Raw genomic sequence first — 20,680 nt, forward strand, 5'->3', positions numbered from 1 at the left:
TGAATTTGCTCGTTATAAGCGTTACTCGTCATATCAGAGAATAGGTATTTTGAAATGAGCGGTCACATAATACGAAAAGTAATAATATTAGGTTGGGGTAGGTTAGATTTGGTTTGGTCTAAAAAGAAAGTTGTAAAATCTCCTGTCCACTTCTGCGGCACATTTACCGAAAGTTATAAAAGTTACCAAAATTAGGGGCCAATATATCGATGGAATGGTTAAATTTTGCGAAAGTACTACATTAAAGAATTGACGCAGATGATTTTATGAAAAATGTCGTTTTGTGTTAATTAATTATTTTACAACTAATTACCTTCAAATCGAGGTCCATAACAAGATGCTTTCCAAACGAAGTTCCTCCCGTTTTTTGGATATGTAGAAATACCATAACATCGTGAGCGTCAATGTCGAAACGGAAGTCATCGTGTAGGACTTCGTCATAGCTCAGCCCTGGAAGAGTACCAGGGAGAGGCCTGCCCAGGTTATCTTGGAAACCAGCCAGCGATATGTCTGATAGTCGGTCCCGAGGAGACAAGGCACATACCTGATAAAGAAAATCGTAAATAAACATCGACGAACAATCATAACAAACATTGCACAAAACTTCACATGTGAATATCTCACTTAAATCATCACTTATATTACGCAATTGAATATTGAAACATGCATTGGAGTGTTGGGAACACACCTGGTCCGCGCAGAAGTAGCCGAAAGCTACGATCCCGAATATACCGAGCAACAAACAAAACAGAGCGATCCGTCGGAGTTTCGATCGGGGCTCCATTTTTTTGATTTCGTACACCCCGCCGGGAAGTAGCAGTGCGAAGTCACTATCTACTTGAACGGACACGCTTTTCTGCATTTCGTCCGAAGACATATTTCATCTTTGGCGATGAAATAATATTACAAATTTCTAATTAGTATTTCACTAGTTATGACGACCTTCCGATATCTGTCGGAGAACGTCGGCCATATTTGATTATACTATTATAGTAAAAGGATTGCCTTGCCACATACCATAAGCTTTTTTCCCTATTTTTATTATTTATTTTTTGAACAACTGGCATGAATGTAATACGGCCGATCTATTGTCCAATAAAAAGACAGCAGTGTAAAAGTTCACAGATTTTGCCAAACATTTTTTCTGTTGAATGAATAAATAAAAAGGTAAAAAAAAATTAATACACTTGTTGTGATCGTTAAGTGTGGTGTTAGTTTTTTGATTGTTCTAAAATAAGGTGTCTATTAGGTCTAAAGGACGTATTTAACTAAATACAAATATATAACATGACAATATTGGATGAAAATGTAGGCACTTAAATACTTAAATAGGTACCAATTTCATTTTACAATTATTATTATTCGAATTTGACTTTGAAGCCCTTGAGATGGGTTTGCTCTTCCTTCTTTGCGTGAGGTTATATTCTACTAATTTATTTTCCTTTTTCTTGTCGTTGGTCATTCTTCCCTTTTTATTTACTGGTCATACTCGCGCGTCCCTTTTTATGTAGGGAGTTTGGGACTCCTTTGTCATTCTGGATTTGGTTTCCGTATTGTTTAGTGTAACGTCTGACATTTCTTTCTCTCAAAATAAAATATCTTGGACGAACGTTAAGTGATCAGAGATCAGATGGCGCAATACCTGGATGACCGTGAGGAGGATATTCTAAAAGCAATGGACACCAGACGGCGGAGCAGAACTGTCACCGGAGGAAAAGTTCAACGTACGAGCATCGATTAAGATGCTGATGTTTGAGGTATCCTCGTTCCATACTTTATTTCAGCAGGGGGACCGGCAAGGAGTGGCACAACGCCCAAAAACAATTCTTGGCGGGCCCTACGTTCGTAGAGTTAGGGCTCAATTAAGAGTTGTGTCGGTACAACCACTCGTCATCAGCTAACCATCTGACGGAGAGAACCATCGCGGCCCTCCAGAATGCGATGTTTACCCAACGGGACAGCTTCTGGAAGGGTATGCAAGGGTTAGTGGATTGGGCAACCAATCCTCAAAACACGATGACAGCGATGAGCCTGTACAAAAAGGTTTTGGCGACAACGCATAATAAAACTTGCGTGGACATGACTCAGATCCTCGCCGGGAAACGCGCCGAGATTATACAAGCTCGGTGCCAGGTGATTTTGTCATCAGTGAAGGATACCTTTACTCGGGAGGCACTATCAAGGATTCCTCTGAGCTCAGAGTCCCTCGAACTCACATTATGGCCGGGGTATTCCAAAAGGGCGACGTCCTGTGGGAAGGGAATTCCCCAGGGGAGGTAGGGGCTCCACCAGGAGTCCGTACTCCAAGCGGAGGCGACCGCATCTGGACGACCAACAACATTAGGGGCCACCTAAGAGACTTTCTGGGAGTCTGGATGGTGGAGGGTGCCCCCTCCCCAACATTGGTAAAAATGATAGCTGGTGCCCGCATACCTTTTGTGCGGAAACCACCATTGGTAAGTAAAGCTTTACTTTTACGGAAATAATTTCAAACGCGACAATCAGCAGAGGTCACTCTCCAGATCTAGGAGTTAAAGAACTCAGGGGTTCTAGAAGAAGCGGGTCCAATCTCCAGTTTTCTCTCAACCCTGTTTCTGATCAAGAAACAAGACAGGACCCTAGGCCCTGTTTTCAACCGAAAGCGCTTGAATGCGTTTCTACAGCCAAAGCCATTCAAACTAATTCACCATTACAAGGTTTCAGCCTTCTTACAAAAAGAAGACTGGCTAGTAATAATAAATCTAAGCCTGGCGTACTTCCAGGTACCCATAACTAATTCTCAAAACCGTCGATTCGTTCGACTAGCCAGCGAGGGGAGCTCCTACAATTCACGTGTCTCCCGTTCGTGCTGTCAGCCGCTCCGATTATGTTTGCGTCCCTTACCAATTGGGTCGCCGAACGCCAAGAAAAGAATGGCTGAGAATATTCAATTACCTACACGACTTCTTAGTAGCCAACCAATCCGATAAACAGTCTCGGTTCAGGTGGAATACAGGATAACCTTCCTACAGTTTTTAGGGTGGATAATAAATGTATATAAAAAAATTCTGTCCGATCCCAAGCCAACAGTGAGGGTTCCTGGACATCACGTGGGACACACACAATAATCGGAGGTTCCTGTCACCGGAGAAGTGTGTAGCACTCCGTCACCATCTGCTAACGCAGGTACAAAAAGGCAATTAGTCCCCCAGGTTCAGACAGGCACATATTCAATCCCTTCTGGGGCGACTCAACGTTCGCATTCTACCTCCACTAGGAAGGTTGCATTGCCGATGGCTACAATGCTCCAGTCATCAATATTGTCGAGGTCTCATCCTCGCCAATTGGCGACAATCCCACCACAGGCCCAACAGAACATCATATGGTGGCTCCAGGTGATAGGATCCTCACAGTTGACACAACGCATGTACAAAAGGCAGTTGCTCCCTCAGACAGGCACATGTCCAATCTCTGATGGGGTGACTCAACTTTGCATCCTACCTCCACGAGGAATGTTGCATTGCCGACGGCTACAATGCTCCAGTCATCAATATTGTCGAGGTCTCATCCTCGCCAATTGGCGACAATTCCACCACAGGCCCAACAGGACATCATGTGGTGGCTCCAGGTAATAGGATCTTTAGAGTTGACACAACGCATGTACAAAAGGCAGCTGGTCCCTCAGACAGGCGCATTTCCAATCTCTGATGGGGCGACTCAACTTCGCATCCTACCTCCACGAGGAAGGTTGTATTGCCGTCTGCTACAATGCTCCAGTCATCAATATTGTTGAGGTCTCATTTTCGCCAATTATTGGCGACAATCCCACCACAGGCCCAGCAGGACATCATTTGGTGGCCCCAGGCAATAGGATCCTCAGAGTTGACACACATAATGACATTCAATCACTTCCTGACAATAGACGCAGCCAACACAGGCTCTATCACGTGGAAAAAAGACCAGTTGGCATGGCATGGCATTCCAACAGGAAGGAAATATTTGCAGTTCTCTCTGCAATTCAATCTCGGGTACAAGCAACCAAAGAATCAGATCTGCTTATGCAGACAGACAAAAAAATAGTGGTGGCATACATCAACAACGAGGGCGGCACAAAGTCTGTCACCCTTCTAAACCTTTGCCGACAGATCCTACTATTTACTAGTCGAGCCAATATCACGCTTACCGGGCAATACCTTTGCAGAAAGTACAACTGCGTGGCAGATCATCTCTCCCGCAGACAACTCATTCCTGAATGGCACCTCATCAACACTGCAACCTTCCCCCTGTTTCAAAGACGGGGAGTTCCCAAGGTGGATTTATTCGCAAGGGAAACAGCACATTTTGTTGCAACGTACGTCTCACGAGACGTTACAGACAGTGGCGCTCTGTTTCAAGACGCCTTCAGCCGAGTATGGGACTCCAGACTGGCGTAGATATTTCCACCACCAAACTTACTTCCACGAGTCCTAGCGCACCTGAACTCAGCAAAAGGGAAGTACTTACTAGTGGCACCGAGCTGGAAACTATGCTTTTTTTGGGGAGCGAACCTACGGCGATGGGCGATAGTACCTCCTTATACAATATCACTCACCTACATACGACACTTACTAGTAGATACGGAGACCAACCGTTCACCTCCAAGGACCCAGGACCTGTCCCTTCAACTATGGATAATTTCGGATGGGGTGAAATAACATCAAATTGAACGAGGGGGGGGGGATGGAGCACTCCTTACTTCCAAATTGCAGGCGGCCTTCGACTCTAAAAACTTACAAACCAGCTTGGAGCAAATGGAAGACACCGTGTAACATGAACCTAATGGATCATAATAGCCCTCAACCAATTGAATGGAATTGGCCAGATACCTACCTAGGCTACTTGCACAACAAGTGGGTCTATTCTATACTTATCGAACACTAAATTGATAAATAGTATCAAACTTAAGGTAGGTTTGTATCAAAATATTAGCACTTATTGTAACAATTACACGAAGCTGGTTTTTATTGGCGCAATAAGTGCGATATTTTAACAGCAGCAAGATAGGTTCTGTTAAAATATAGCACTTATTGCAACAATAAAAACCAACTTCGTGTAATTGTTACAATAAGTGCTAATATTTTGATACAAACCTACCCTAAGTTTGATAATATTTATCACTTTATCACTTTAGCGGTCGATAAGCATAGAATAGACCCAAAGGAGGGTTTGTCGTACAACACCATCCTGGTGAATAAATCAGCCATAGCCATATTTTACAAACCGATGATCATTGGAGATATCAGCAGCAACGTGGTAGTACAACAAAATATTATGTTAAAAGCAATTTCAGTACATAAATCAAACCCGTCAAATCACCGGTTTGGGACCCAAGCCGAGTGGTAGATAATCTTAGGAAAACAACACCGGTGGAGTACAACCTATACGAAACGTCTCGCAGGACAGCTACTCGGCTGCTTCTCGCATCGGGACTAAGGGTTCATGACCTCAAACTACTCAGTGATAGTAACAATGGATTAGTGGATAAAGGTGACCACATAATTATATGGTCAATGTTTGGCGCAAAGACAGATACCGCCAAGCATCGTCAATTGAAATAGAAGCTAAGCACTTCTACGTGTCAGAACATCGACCCAGTATTCTGGTTACGAAAACTCGTCTGTGTGTCAAACTCAAGGAGAGAGGAAGGTGGGAATATTTAGGAATTATTTATATCTTCAAGAGGACCACCAAAACCAGCCACCAGGGCAATTATAGGGAATTGGATAAGGTTAGTACTGTTAAAAGCAGGGGTCCAAGAACCACCAGGCAGTGTCCGATCAGCGGAGGCTTCCTCAAACTGTAAAAATACCCGATAGATGATATCTTATAGAGAGGTAACTTGCGTAGTGAGTCGACATTTCACGACTACTACCAGAGAACGATGGACACACCACCATCATAAGGAGAAAGGAACCCATTAACTTCTCTATTCAACCCTATACATTGAACGGCACGCTGGTCTATGCCTCGCCAATGAATCATTGTCACATACAGGAATTTGGCATACCGAACACCAGGCGATAACAAACATATATCTCAAGGACTTCAAAGTAAAATTCGAATAATGAAAGGAGTTTTACCTACCAATAAAACTCTTATTATTCATGTTGACTTTGAAGTCCAGGTAACTTATACCTGGTTCCTTGAGCCATATCATAATGACAAAGGAGTCCCAAACTCCCTACAAAAAAAAGGGACGCGCGAGTATGACCAGTAAATAAAAAGGGAGGAATGGCCAACGACAAGAAAAGGAAAATAAATTAAGGTTCAAATAGACTATATGACGATCGGGCACATATATGCTAAGAGCGTTTCAGTGTCTATGATAAAATCTATGCCATTCCAACATTTATACATACATATTGTATGACAGCTATGACATCGTATTTACACTCTGTGACACCCTATGACACAGGACGCCAACATAAGAAACGGGTTTTTCGACATATATATGACCAATCGTCATAGAGTGTGTTTGAAGCATTAGTAATAAATTATTCACCTCACGTGAAGAAGGAAGAGCAAACCTTATCTCAAGGACTTCAAAGTCAACATGAATAATAAGAGTTTTATTAGTAGGTAAAACTCCTTTAATTTTTTATGTAGGTAGCTTTTTTATAAAAAAACGATGAGCTACCTACAAATTAAAATAATGTTACAATAATATTATTTTACGGCAAAAATATTAAATTTGGTATATAATATTAATAATTATAGCGAGCAATCATCCATTATTCGCCATTGACTCTGAAGTCCCTTGAGACGTTGATTGTATTTTTTGCCTTGTGTTCTTCTGTGCTGGCCCCTTTTTACCCCCTTTTCTTATCGATTATTCACCTCTCTTGTTGCTCATCTTGTTTTACCGGCTGGCAGGACTGACGCTTGTATCGTAGCATGCTTTGTCTTTGGTTATTCAATTATTTGATTGTATTACCTTTGTTCGAAGCGAAAAAAATTTGTCAAACGTATAAGTGCAGTTAAATTGTGAAATTTGTGCAATAATGGAGCGTAATGAAGCCAACAACGTCGCGGAGGGACTAGCGATGGAGACCGACTCGAATGAGTCGGAATTGCTGTTGGACGATACAGTGGGTGAACTGAGGGCAACAGTAATGTCTCTTGACAACAAGGTATCACAGATTTTTTCAATCTTGACCCAACAGGGTCTGCCTGCAGTGGTGCCTACTCCGCAGAGGCCGACGGTAAACATCGACTCTCCGGTAAGTTTTTTACGGCCACCCGCAAGGCCTGAAACAGCGGAAAAACCCAACAGGATTCCGTTGCCTGTATTTAGCGTCATAGTTCAGGAGCCTGCTTTTCCGACGCCAGACAAAGCTTGGGTAGCGGAACTTACCAGGCTCCAACTCTTCGACACAGATAATTGGGCGGGGGTTCGCTACGCTGAAACCCAAAAACAATATTTGGTGGCCCCGTCTTTCGTTGAGTTGGGACTCAACGATGAGTTACGCCCCTACGATCGTTCATCGCAAACGATACATCTAATGGAGCGTACGATCGCCGGCCTCCAAAATGCGATGCTCGCTCAAAAGGAGTGTATTCGGGACGCGTTACAGCGAGTGGTCGACTCTGTCAGCGACCACACCATCGGTACGGCTCTTTTTGAGACGGTCGTAAAGGAGTTCGGGCCCTCTTCAGCACTAAACAAAGTGTCTGAGGACGTCACCCGAATCCTATGCGGAAAACGGGCATAGTTGCTTTAGACGAGGCGGAAGAAAATCCTCTCCGGTATAAAAGACACCTTTACCCGAGAGGCTCTTAACAAAATCCCACCTAGCGCCGAACATATCTTCAATAAAGATAAACTGGCGGGGTTCCTAGAAAGAGGTGGGGGTCGTGAGAAGGTCTTCGATCAGACCACCAAAGTGGTTGACCACGGCAGGGAGAGTCAACCTAGCACTTCGTCAGGTGGACGCAAGGACACCTTTTGGAGGCAGGGATAGACGAGGAGGATACCAGACCAGGTTAGGGGTGGCTTGCCGAGAGGCCCACGCCCATCCAACCGAGGTTTTCCTAGAGATAACCGAGGTGGTGCGAGGGGCACTTACCCTAGACGCAGGTGACCGGGTCTCCCTCACCACGTTCAAAGGGGGACGCCTCCAGCATTTCCAGGAAATCTGGCAGGCCAAGGGTGCACCACCACCATTATTAAAAATAATAACGGGAACCCGTATTCCGTTTATAAAGAAACCCCCTCTAATAATGCCTTCCGTACAATTCCAGAAAGATTTCCAAACGCGACAATCGCTGGAGATCACTTCACAAATCACGGAACTGAAGAAATCGGGAGTATTGGAATTGACAGAGCCATCTCCGAGCTTCTTTTCAACCCTGTTCCTAGTAAGGAAGCAAGACGGCAGTCAACGACCCGTCTTCAACCTAAAACGCCTAAACGGTTTCCTACAACCAAGGCCGTTCAAACTGTTCCACCATTTCAAGGTCCCAACATTCCTGCAAAGGGAAGACTGGTTAGTAAAAATAGACCTAAGCCAAGCGTACCTGTACCTATAGCTATACAATATCGCCGATTTCTTCGGGTAGTTTACCAAGGAGAACTCCTTCAATTCACGTGCCTTCCGTTCGGACTGTCGGCCGCACCAAGACTGTTTGCCTCATTAAGAAACTGAATGGCCGAACACCTCCGGGGAAAGGGTATGAGAATCGTCACTTACTTAGACGACTTTCTGATGGCAAATCAGTCTAGAGAGATTCTTCTGTCGCAACTGACTTAAATGATAGATTTCATGCAGGCACTAGGCTGGATAATCAACAAGAAAAAATCTTGTCTGATTCCAAGCCAACAGCGGGAGTTCTTGGGTATCACGTGGGGTACTCACAACAATCGGAGATATCTATCAACAGAGAAGTGCACATCACTTCGTCACCACCTGCAATTGCAGATCCAAAAAGGCAGTTGGTCGCTCAGGTAGGCCCAACACCTCCTCGGGCGACTCAACTTAGCAACCTTCGTCACTCCACAGGGGAGGTTGCATTGCCGACGTATACAACGTGCGAGCGCTCAATTATCAAGGAGCCATCCTCACAAATCAACATCGATTCCACCACAAGCTCGAGAGGACATCATGTGGTGGATTCGAGCGGTGGGCTCCTCAGGAAAGGTTCACAGGGTAACCTACAATCATTTTCTCACCACAGACGCAGCCGATTCAGGCTGGGGAGCGCAGTTAGACGAGTGCCACCTATCAGGTACATGGACAAAACGCCAATCCACGTGGCACTCCAACCGAAAAGAGCTGTATGCAGTACTCTCACCCATACAACTCCGGGAGCAAACGCTCACGGGATCAGAATTACTACAAACCGACAACAAAACAGTGGTGGCCTACATCAACAACGAAGGGGGCACAAAGTCTGCAACCCTACTAAGTCTTTGCCGACAGATCCTGGAAATCGCCAACCAGGCCAGTATATCATTGACTGCACAATACCTTCCAGGAAAATACAACTGCGTTGCAGACCATCTTTCACGCAGCAAAATTATCCCAGAATGGCACCTTGTTATGGCGGCTACAGCTCCCCTATTTCAAAGATGGGGACTCCCAGACGTAGACCTGTTCGCGTCCAACACGGCCCCCTGTTGTCGCAACGTATGTCTCACGAAATCCGAACGATGCCTTTGCACTGTTCCACGATGCCTTCAGTCGACAGTGGGACTTCAAACTAGCCTGGATATTCCCACCACCGAATCTAATTCCACAAGTATTGGCACACCTGAACATGGCAAGGAGAAAATATTTACTAGTCGCCCCATGGTGGAAGAAGTGTTTTTGGAGCGCAGACCTGCAGCAGAGATCATTGGAACCCCCCTACCCGATCCCGCACTTGGAGTCATTTCTAGTGGATACGGTGACAAACCATCCACCTCCACAAGTCCGGGACCTATCACTCCAGTTATGGATAATTTTGGGTGGGCAGAGTTAGTTTCTAGCTGGTCGGTAGAGGACAAATCACTTCTCACTTCCAGCTGGCGACCATCCACTTTGAAAACTTATAGACCTGCATGGGACAAATGGAAGACATTGTGCATGGACAACACGATAAGCTATAATACCCCCGAGCCGATTGAAGTGGCTAGATACCTGGGTCACTTATACAATAAGGAAGGTCTTTCATATAACACTATTCTTGTACATAAGTCAGCCATAGCTACTTTTTGCAAACCTATGATCAGTAAAGACATCAGCAGTAACATAGTAGTGCGTCATATGTTAAAAGCCATATCCACCCGCAAGACTAGACCTACAAAACCACCGATTTGGGATCCAAGAATAATCGTGGACTACCTCAAGAAAACAACACCACTAGTATACAACCTGTATGAAGTTTCACGCAGAACAGCTATACTATAATTACTCGCATCGGGACGACGGGTTCATGACCTTACCCTACTCAGCGTAGCGGATAATGGCTTATTTGATAATGGCGACCATATAATTCCATGGCCAGCGTTTGGTTCCAAGACGGACACATCAAGGCACCGCCAATCTGGATGGAAATTAAGCGCTTTCAGTTGCCAAAACATCGATCCAGTATTTTGGCTACGAAAACTTATCTGCGTTTCCAATGAGAGAAGAGAAGAGGGTAGTAATAGTCCAGCATTATGTATCTCGTCACGAGGCCCCCCAAAACCGGCGACTCGAGCAGTCATTGGAAATTGGGTGAAGTCAGTACTCGCTGATGCAGGGGTACAGGAATCACCAGGCAGTACTCGATCAGCAGTCGCCTCTCTAAATTGGTTAGAGAACTACGCCATAGATGACATCCTGCAGAGAGGTAATTGGTGCCAAGAAGCTACTTTTAAAACATTTTACCAGAGACCGATAGACACACACACTTCTACAGCGGGGGAACAAAATATGTTGACCTCTCTGTTCAGCCCGGTGCACTGAGCCTAAAAGCAAGGAGATGCTATACCTAATTCTCATGTTAGGTTCATCCACCTTATCTTGCAGGATCTATCTTGCTTTACCAGGTGATAACAAACAGATATCTCAAGGGACTTCAGAGTCAATAGCGAATAATGAAAGGAGTTTTACCTACTATTAAAACCCCTTATTATTCTTGTTGACTCTGAAGTCCAGAGAACACCTACCTGGTTTCCTTGAGACATATCAAATTGAATAACCAAAGACAAAGCACGCTACGATACAAGCGTCAGTCCTGCCAGCCGGTAAAACATGATGAGCAACCAGAGAGGTGAATAATCGACAAGAAAATGGGGTAAAAAGGGGCCAGCACAGAAGAACACAAGGCAAAAAATACGATCAACATCTCAAGGGACATCAGAGTCAACAAGAATAATAAGAGTTTTAATGGTAGGTAAAACTCCTTTCATTACGACATTTCTCAATTCGTAAGAACATTTATTTTAATATTATTATTAGGCGGTTCAAAAAGATGACCACACTGATATATTATCTATGGGCAACACTAAAACGATCAACTGTCATAAACAAACAATTGGTTGTTTGTGGTTGTTGCGGCGTGCGTTTTAGCTATTTTGTCAACTGTTTATTTTCAAAATGGTAATACAAATTTAACTTTTATTTAAATTTGATGACTTAAGCATTTTATTAACAACCGAAGTTTTACTAATTTACATAATTAATTAGCTGTCAAGCTATTACTCTGACACAACCGAACCTTTAACATCGAAAGATTTGTATTTATAAAGTACCTATGGTTCATGTTGTAACAGTAATTTGCCGAAGCAAATTACGAATATGTTTGTTGTGTGGTTCCAGTGGCGCACCCAGGGGGGGGGGGGCTAGGGTCCTCTAAGGGAAACTCTAATGTCGGGTTTTTTTAGAAACCCAATCCCTAATGAAACTGTCAAAAAATTCTCGGTGTTCACCCGAATTCCGGAGTGGTGTGGGTCATGGCTGGGGAGGGCTGACAGGGCTCTAGCCTGGGGGCCCAGCATCTCGGGTTGACCAGATAAGTGAGATAAAGACACATAAATTAGCCTGCGGCGCTATTATACTTCATGACCATGAACATTTTAAATTATATAATTGTGCATTATATTTTCTGATTATTATGTGTCGATACTCGACAGCTCCATTATTAAAGTAGATGTATTAAAAATCGCTAATAATTCGTATAAGTATAATTATATATAAGGGTTATATTATATATATATATATTAGGGTTATGTTATATATATTATAGTATTATTAAGTGTTAAGGTTTATACATAACTGTATAAGTACCCTTAATTTGAACTAAAACACAATTTGAAAAACGTTAATGTAGTGTTTCACTTTTCTTTAATCTAAGCGGTGGATAGGGGGCCCATCAAATACCCTAGTCTGAGCGCCCGTTTCAGGATGTGGGGGCCATGGTGTAGGTACACCGAGTGCAATAGACAAAAGACCGATAAACGAGATATTAGGCTGTGTTGCGTTGAGTAGGTTGTGTATAAGTTAAATGCAATAATACTTTTTTTGTTCATTTTCAATTAATATTTTGGAACCTCAATATTAAAAAACCAAAAAATCGACGATAAACATTCGGCGAAAAGAATGACTACATCCACTACAGTCGGTGGTGGTGTAAATCAAAAGAACTTTTTTTTTAGTGGAATTCGGCATAAATATTATAGCTCTCATCTAGCTATACCAAGTGGGTAGCACAGCCGATATTATTTGAGTAATGTTTTAGCATAAGTACTAGGCGCACATGTCCAGCATGGTCGCTGGACGGTTTAACGGTTACCGCCACTATGCCTATGGGACTAATTTATATTCTCATCCTTGTTCCCCCCCCCCAATATTAAATCCTGAGTGCGCCACTGTGTGGTTCATTGTATTATTTAACATCATTAATTAGTCAGCCTATTTTATATTTTTGTAGGTTTGTATAATTTCAATTGACTAGAATTTTGGCAGATATTTCCTAATGTTATTTGCTTTAGTATTTAGCTTATTAATTTACCGAATATTCATACATAATAATTAGCAGGTCATAGTTGATGAGTTAGTCAGTCTAAATACCAATCCGATTAGTATCAATCATAACCTCCATCCGATCAGTAAGCTTCCTGTCGGTCACTCTGCACAGCATTCTGTTCGACCGAGTCACGGACCTTGGATCAGTCTCATAAGTATTATAACATAACGCTCTTGTAACACACTCTTGTATTGACTGTTTACGCTGTAAATATAACTCGCTCCTCCATCCATCGGAGCAACCACCAAATCTCGACTTCTCATCTCTCCTCCTGACGACTCTCCATCTACACCTCCTCCTCATCATCGCAAAAGGTATAAGCATAGCATTTTGATTCAAGTTATGGTTTTTTTCCATTCAGGATATGAGAAGATTTTTCCCGACAATTAAGAAAACGGCAGGGACAGAATCGAGCAAACCTACAGCGAAACCGGCTGCGACAAAGAAACGGATTGTTAGTGACGACGAAGATATCATCCCGGAATCGCCGGGACCCGCTCCCAATGGAAAGGTAAAAGAAACATCACAGTACATAATATGAATATGTATCTACTATCGTAAAGCAGGTATAGTACTGGGCGGGATTTATCAATTTAGCAACTTGCATCTATCTAACAGTGGTGGAGGGTGACTTTTGGAAAGAGGTAGGTTGTGGAGATCTGATAAAAAGAACACACTTGTTGTCATTAGTGTGTACCTATTCATTAGTAGTAATATATTATCTTCTTATTTCTCATAAGTATACCTGTGGGATGTGGCGTAATCATGGATTGACGATGATCGTGGATTCTACTTTCTAGTATTACCTAATTATTATTTATCGTAGGTTTTTAATTGATTAATTATTGTTTGTCAATTTTTTGTTTCTGTGAAAATGTGGTGTGATTTTTCCACGTATAGCCATTTTTTCAATTTTTCCGCTTTTTTTCGATCAGCAAAAACAGGTATTGAAATTTTATTTTCGCAAAATCTAGCGTTTTTACCTTCCAAATAACAGAGGCGAAGGGTGGCGGTAGGCTGTTAAGATCCGCTATAAATAGTGCACACTAAGCTTTGTTAGTCATACGTAATTGTTTTCATTGAAATAAGACTATAATTTACGGATGGTGTTGGTTAGTTTTTAAAATTCAATTAAACCCTGCGAAAACCAAGCAATAATAGATAATAGTCAAAAAATATGCATCTATCTATAAAATATCTAAAATTATGCAATTAAATCATACATAATTTTGCATATTTTATAGATAGAATAATATTTTTTATCTATTATAGTTTGGTTTAGGAAGGGCTTAATGAATTTAAAAAAAATGAACCAACAATATGTGTTATATGTATTCTTAATCCAACGAGAATAAATAAATATGAATTAAAAAGTGTGGACAATGTTGTCATATGGCCCAAAGCATATCAAAACTATTATGGTCTGGTTTAGGCAGGGTTTAGTTGATTTTTAAAAACTAACCAACACCATCTGTAAATTGAAGTCTTATTTCAATGAAAACAATTACGTATGACTAACAAAGCTTAACATGCACTATTTATGGCGGATCTTAACAGCCTACCTCCACCCTTCGCTACTGCCAAATAACTTGTTTTCGTACCCCGTTTGGTATGTTTTTGTCAACAACAGTTATTTGAACTCACATCCACTACATTAATCTGTCTGACTCATATTAATTGATTCTAATAACTACATTATTTGAGTCTTCAAATGCTGCCAAAGAAAGGCAAACATCCTTTTAATTAAATGAGCGGACAGTGAAAACTATGCTAATAGTCGAACAGGAAACATAAAAAAAAAAATTGACAAAATCACATCGAAGGTTTTCACAACCCTACGAGAATATGTTGCCAAGACTAGCATATGTATTTTAAAATACTGTATTACTGCTGTCGTAATGATTTTACCACGAATCACTGGGTATTGGCATACAGGTGTGTTCAGTTCTGCGACGGTTTGGATGTGGGTATTTTATGTGGCGATGCCGCATGCGTATCAATCTGCCTGGGAAAATTGTATACGGGGAATGTGAAGATCGCAACTCGCACTGACTTCGCTATATACAAAATTCCCTGCCGGAGTGATGCGTGTGCGGAACTGTGTGTGGATTGTGAAACTATGTGAGAGGGGTTAACAAAGGTTTGTTTCTTTACAGAAGAAGAAGAAGAAAAATTGCATCTCAGACTCGGAGAGCGACGATGACTTATTCACCAAAAAACCCGCGACTCGGGCGACATCTTCGAAAACAAAAATGTCACCGGCTAGCTCGAAACAGAAAGCCGGCATGAAAGAAGTAAACCTCAATGACGTGTTTGGATCGAAACCTGTTCAAAGGACACCCGTGATCAGTAAAACTCAATCAACTAGTAAAACAAATAAGTCTGATGAGACTACAATAGCTTCTACGGAAGTTGGCATACATTCTGATGAGGAGTTTGATAAAACATTAATAGAAATAGATGAAGAATGTCTGCAGAAGTCATCGAAAACGAAAAAATCGGTAGAAAAGTCAGGCGGTAGACCTTCGAGCAAAGCTGATGTTAACACTCGAACGTCTAAGCGAAATACGACCCCTGTAAAGACGGAAACCATAATGTCGCCGAGGAAATCGACCAGATCCAGCTCTAGGAGTCCACGAAAAGAGGTTAAAATAGAGCAAAGTTCTATTAAGACGCCTATAAAAATGGTCATAGATAAGGAATGTAGTCCTGAGAAAGTCAACGGGAGATCGTCAAGTAAAGACACCAAAGGTGATAGTGGAAAGAAACGGCATGATCACAGTTCGCGTACGTCTAGTTCTAAAACGCCTCAAAAAGATGGTGGTAAAAAACAGCATAGTCACAAACGGACTAGGTCCAATTCTAAATCGCCACAAAAAGGTTTTGAATTGGATAAAAAAACAGATGCAGATAAAAAGGGATCTCATGGGAAAGTGGATAAAAGTTTTTCTAGTGATAGGCAGAGTAAACGACATGAATCGCCATCTAAAAGAAAGCGCGATCGTGATGATAAAGAAAGTCATCACTCTAAGAAACCTAAAAGCGAATCATCTAGAACGAAGTCACCCAGTAAAACAGTCACCGATTCGAATCAAAGGTCTCCTAGTAAATCATCTCGTTTGCCGCAAATAAAGAAAATGTCTGACAAAACTAACAACGGCAAAGACTTCTCTATGTTTATTGATGATCTTGAAGGTCCCAATTCTGTAAACACTAAGGTGAAGATTGAGAATGAAGCAGCGAAAGAGAGTTTCGCGTCTCCGAGTGCGAAGACGACCGCCAACAATAAGAGCATGAATGTCACTCCTAAATCGGACTCCAATTCAAGAAAGCGGAAGATGTCTGAAACTCCTGGTAATTATAATTTAATTATTTTGTTGCAATCCAATGTTTTCTTCTTTTTCGTGTCGGAATCTTCCGTTGCTACAGGATGTCGCTTCAGAAATTAGCAAAAGCAAGGGGTTGCGGCGGTTAAATTCATTAAGCCCTGCCTAAACCAAACTATAATAGATAAAAAATATTATTCTATCTATGAAATATTAAATGTTATGTATGATTTAATTGCACAATTTTAGATATTCTATAGATAGACGAGTATTTGCCATTATGGCTTGGCTTTCGCAGGGTTTAATTGAATTTTAAAAACTAACCAATACCATTTGTAAATTATAATCTTATTTCAATGAAAACAAATATTATGACTGACAAAATTTTGTGTTCACTATTTATAGCGGATCTTAACACCCTACTTCCACCCTTCGCCACTGGTTCGTATAGTTAAAGCCGATCTACGATATGTTAAATTTTGGAAAACCAGATTATGTATACAGTCACACTTGAACGAGGAAGATGGGACCAACTGAATTTGCTCGTTATAAGCATTACTCGTTATATAACATTTTTCGCGCCACGTTCTATTTAAGCATAGAACATAAAAAATCTGAAAACCATCGTAAAAATCCCCGAAACAAGCATGGCATTCATCATTTATAAAAGAAGTTGTTTATTGTAATGAAGTGCTGAGCCGCCAGCGCCGGTTCACTAAGCTTGGATTTTTTAGATGCAATTTCAACCGTATGCGTGGATACTTTTTCAATGTTGTCGGCGAAAACACCAATTAGGTACTTGGACACTTTACTAGTCATCGGTCTAGTCGGATTTTATTGCTTAGGGTCAAAAATGTTGATTTTAAATGATCGACACATTAACAGTTTTGCTCAGTATACCCGAGAAGTAGCTCGTTATAAAAGTGAATAAATGTATGGAGAAAATCATAAACTAAAATGTCAACGAATGTTTCCTCATTGCATCCAAGATTTTGCTATTTCCGTGATCATAGTAACCAAGTTCGACTGTAGTTAAGGAATATGTTCAAAATTGTTGAAATATATCTTCAAGATTATTTCCAAAAGACATGGCAAACTGTTGGATGAAATGGAGAGATCTTTGTCATGGCTCTAATGTTACCAACTGACAAAATTTGATTCCTGTGATGTTATTGTTCTGATTCAGAGCTTACGGATGAAGAAAAACAATTTAGAAAAAGAGAGTCAGCCGTGCTGTACAACAACTACCTCAATCGAACCGGCCCTAAGAATCCAGGCTCGAAAGAAATACCTGAAGTAAGTCACATCATTTAGAAACTAATGAAAAATATTGAAAAACTGCACAATTCTAAGTGAAAGTCTTATGAAACAAATTTTATGGAAACGTAAGTAACTTTTAAACATAATTATTCACAATGATATTTAATATGATTTTTATAATATAATATTTGATAGTAAATGTATACGAATAAATGCTATCGGAGTCAGAAAAGAGTCACGATGGAATCGTAGAAGAACTGTCAAAATTTCCACAGTTGCGACGTCACGAATTCAAAGACTCAAAGATGATGGAATATGGATATCATTTATTGCAGATAATGGAGTAGATTTAGAGGTGTAGAACTTTAAAATGAAATAAACATAAAAATTGTGGTAATGAACGTGTTATTGGCTTTATTCGAAAGATAATTGTATGCCATTAGTTTTTAAATATGATTTCGGGCATATAGGCGCGCCATGGCTGGCTCGAAGAAAGCACAATCTGGAAGTCCAATTTTCGAGCAGCTGGGGCCGTATATCGGCAATAACACAGCGAATGTTGGCTTCCAAGCCGTGTATCGTCTCTGGTTTATTGGCGTAGACCAGCGATACTCAACCTGCGGCCCTTTAAGCTTTTATGTGCGGCCTGAAACACATTTATTATCAGGAACATGATTTTTAATTTTGAAATAAACGCTTGGATACACATTACTTTTGTTTATAATTTTTTAAATCTCAAAAATGTTCTGTAAAAAAAGGGGGGTTTCATGATTTTTTTGTCACACCAGTAGTGATGCGGCCCGCGTTACTTTACAAATATATGTATTTGGCCCGAAGAAAAAAAAGGTTGAGTATCATTGGCATAGACTAATGACTTCACATATCCCTACAGCTAATAATCTTAAGGTGTTAAATCACACGATTTTGGAGGCCATTTCACAGGTCCATAATGCAAAATTGTGCGCTCATCGAATGTTTTCTTTAATAAATTGATTGTGGCGCGCGCTGTGTGGTATGTTGCGCCGTCTTGTTGTAACCACAGCTCTTCCACATTAATACCATTCAATTAGAGAGCGAAAAAGTTAGTAATCATGGATCTATAGCGCTCTCCATTGACTGTAACGTTCTGACCGGCATCATTTTTGAAGAAATATGGACCAATGATTCCACCAGGCCATAAAGCACACCAAACAGTGACTTTTTCTGGGTATAACGGCGTCTTAATAATGGCTTCTGGATGTTCGTCACTCCAAATGTGGTAATTTTGCTTATTGACGTAGCCATTCAACCAAAAATGAGCCTCATGATGGACGATTATGTCGACCGTACAATGGACATAGTGCACGGTATGTTTCGCGAACTGAACCACGATTTTCGAAATAAATTTGCAACCGTTGTTCTGTCGTAAGTGTATTATTCATGGTAAAATGGCAAACCAAATTGACCACAAACCAGCTGTCAGCTTGTTGCAGCCAGCTGTGTTGCCAATTTCAAAAACAAACCTCTAAAAAAAACACCCGTTACATTCAAGATTTGGAACATTTGCAGCTGGTTAGCTTCATGACCAACAATTCGATTGCAATCGACTGGTTGATTTTAGCCATATTTTAGGTAATTTTTTTGTTCATAAGTATGTAGCTTTACATATTGACATCTTTGCATTTGGCCCTATATATTGTAAAAATTAAGTCAATATGACATCATACATAATATATCTAATGTTTATTTTACAACCAGGGCAAACCGAATTGCCTGGCAGGGATGAGTTTCTTGGTGACCGGTGTCCTGGATTCTATGGTGAAAGAAGAGGTGGCGGAACTCGTCAAGAAGTATTCCGGAGAAATGAAAACAGGTGTCACTAGAAAGGTAAACATTATTTGTACAAAATTGTATGATTAACACTTCCGGTAGAGAGACGATTCGATGCGTTTGACTATACGACGGGACAACTGGATGACGGATATCTGGGTGACGCACAGATGAATGAAGTGCACAAAAAAAACACATTTATGTTAAAACTTGAACTAGACAACAAGTCATAAAATGTCCACGTATAATAAAGTAAGATTTATGGTTGTAAATACCCATATTGCTCGTGTGCTTTCACATTCCAATATTAAACTGAACTGCAGCAATCTCCGCACAGTGCAGAATCCTCGTTAACTTCTTCAAATAAAAATGTTTTATGACGATATGGAACTGGTTTTTACCCATTGCTGCGACAAATGCGAAAGTGTGCGATTCAGACGGCTGTCAAATGTTAACTACGCTTCAAATCTGTCTTAAATTTTGACAGAAGTCGTTTGAATACATAATGGTATTTTCCAATAGTGATTTTACATTATGAATTTGTCATAAACATAAAAACTTTTTCATCTACTCTGAGAGTACAAGCTTTTCCATCCGTCACCTGCCACGTCTGCACACATTGTAGTCTTAGGCCATCCGCTCACGCAGAAACTAAAATCTGACAAACTGGTTGGTGATGGAACTCATAAACTGGCCAGTGACTGATGCTTCGAACACGTCGTTACTGAAACCTAATAATCTCATAACCTTAAACTGTCAAACCCATTGTCTTTCCTACTTCATTCTAAGCGTTTTCCGTAATATCTTTACGTGAATATTCTGGCAGCCTGTAATTAAACAAGCAGGAGTATTTCTGAACATCTGCCACATATTTTAAATTAAAAATCGGTTCGCCCATCTTTAACTTTTGACGTCTTGGCTTGTTATTTCTTGTTCAGTTCAGTTCAGTGCTATCTATGTTGGTAAGAAAATATGATTTTTCATCGAATCTACTGATATTGGTACCACTGTTTTATGGGTGACTGGAAACTGAGAGACTGGGAGACTAGCATGTCGCGTCTCTTCGGTTTCGTTCGCAAACGTTTTGAAACTGAGAGATTCCAGTCTTGCCGTCATCGAGCCGCCATTGAAATACATCAGCTAGATATTGGAGTTTCAGTCTCGTCTTTTTTAAGTATTCACGTGAGCGGATGGCCTTAGTTCAATGAAAATAATTACGTTTGATAAATTATTTTTATAGATTAACGTCTTCTCTTTCTCTCACTTCTGCGTCAGAC

At 41.1% G+C, this 20,680-nt stretch overlaps 2 protein-coding genes across 3 annotated transcripts in view; one reads left to right on the top strand and one right to left on the bottom strand.

Moving 5' to 3' along the window:
* Hs6st (heparan sulfate 6-O-sulfotransferase) overlaps window positions 1-997 on the bottom strand; it is a 39,322-nt gene extending 38,325 nt beyond the window's left edge. Inside the window, exons 1-2 of the mRNA XM_085951259.1 lie at window positions 689-997; window positions 314-544 (exon numbers count right to left, since the gene is read on the bottom strand). Coding sequence (XP_085807385.1) covers window positions 314-544; window positions 689-877 — 420 coding nt within the window. The 5' untranslated portion in view covers window positions 878-997. The remainder of the gene's footprint in view (window positions 1-313; window positions 545-688) is intronic.
* A 10,522-nt stretch (window positions 998-11,519) lies between these two features.
* Gnf1 (germ line transcription factor 1) overlaps window positions 11,520-20,680 on the top strand; it is a 36,129-nt gene continuing 26,968 nt past the window's right edge. Inside the window, exons 1-5 of one of the 2 annotated variants that reach the window (XM_085951255.1) lie at window positions 11,520-11,582; window positions 13,370-13,519; window positions 15,165-16,362; window positions 17,521-17,630; window positions 19,332-19,460. In XM_085951255.1, coding sequence (XP_085807381.1) covers window positions 11,580-11,582; window positions 13,370-13,519; window positions 15,165-16,362; window positions 17,521-17,630; window positions 19,332-19,460 — 1,590 coding nt within the window. In that variant the 5' untranslated portion in view covers window positions 11,520-11,579. The remainder of the gene's footprint in view (window positions 11,583-13,369; window positions 13,520-15,164; window positions 16,363-17,520; window positions 17,631-19,331; window positions 19,461-20,680) is intronic. The other variant, XM_085951256.1, reaches the window with a different exon arrangement.

The sequence above is a fragment of the Rhyacophila brunnea genome, unplaced genomic scaffold (genome assembly GCF_057557595.1).
Source record: "Rhyacophila brunnea isolate RB1 unplaced genomic scaffold, BYU_Rbru_1.0 scaffold_24, whole genome shotgun sequence".
Lineage (NCBI taxonomy): Eukaryota > Metazoa > Arthropoda > Insecta > Trichoptera > Rhyacophilidae > Rhyacophila > Rhyacophila brunnea.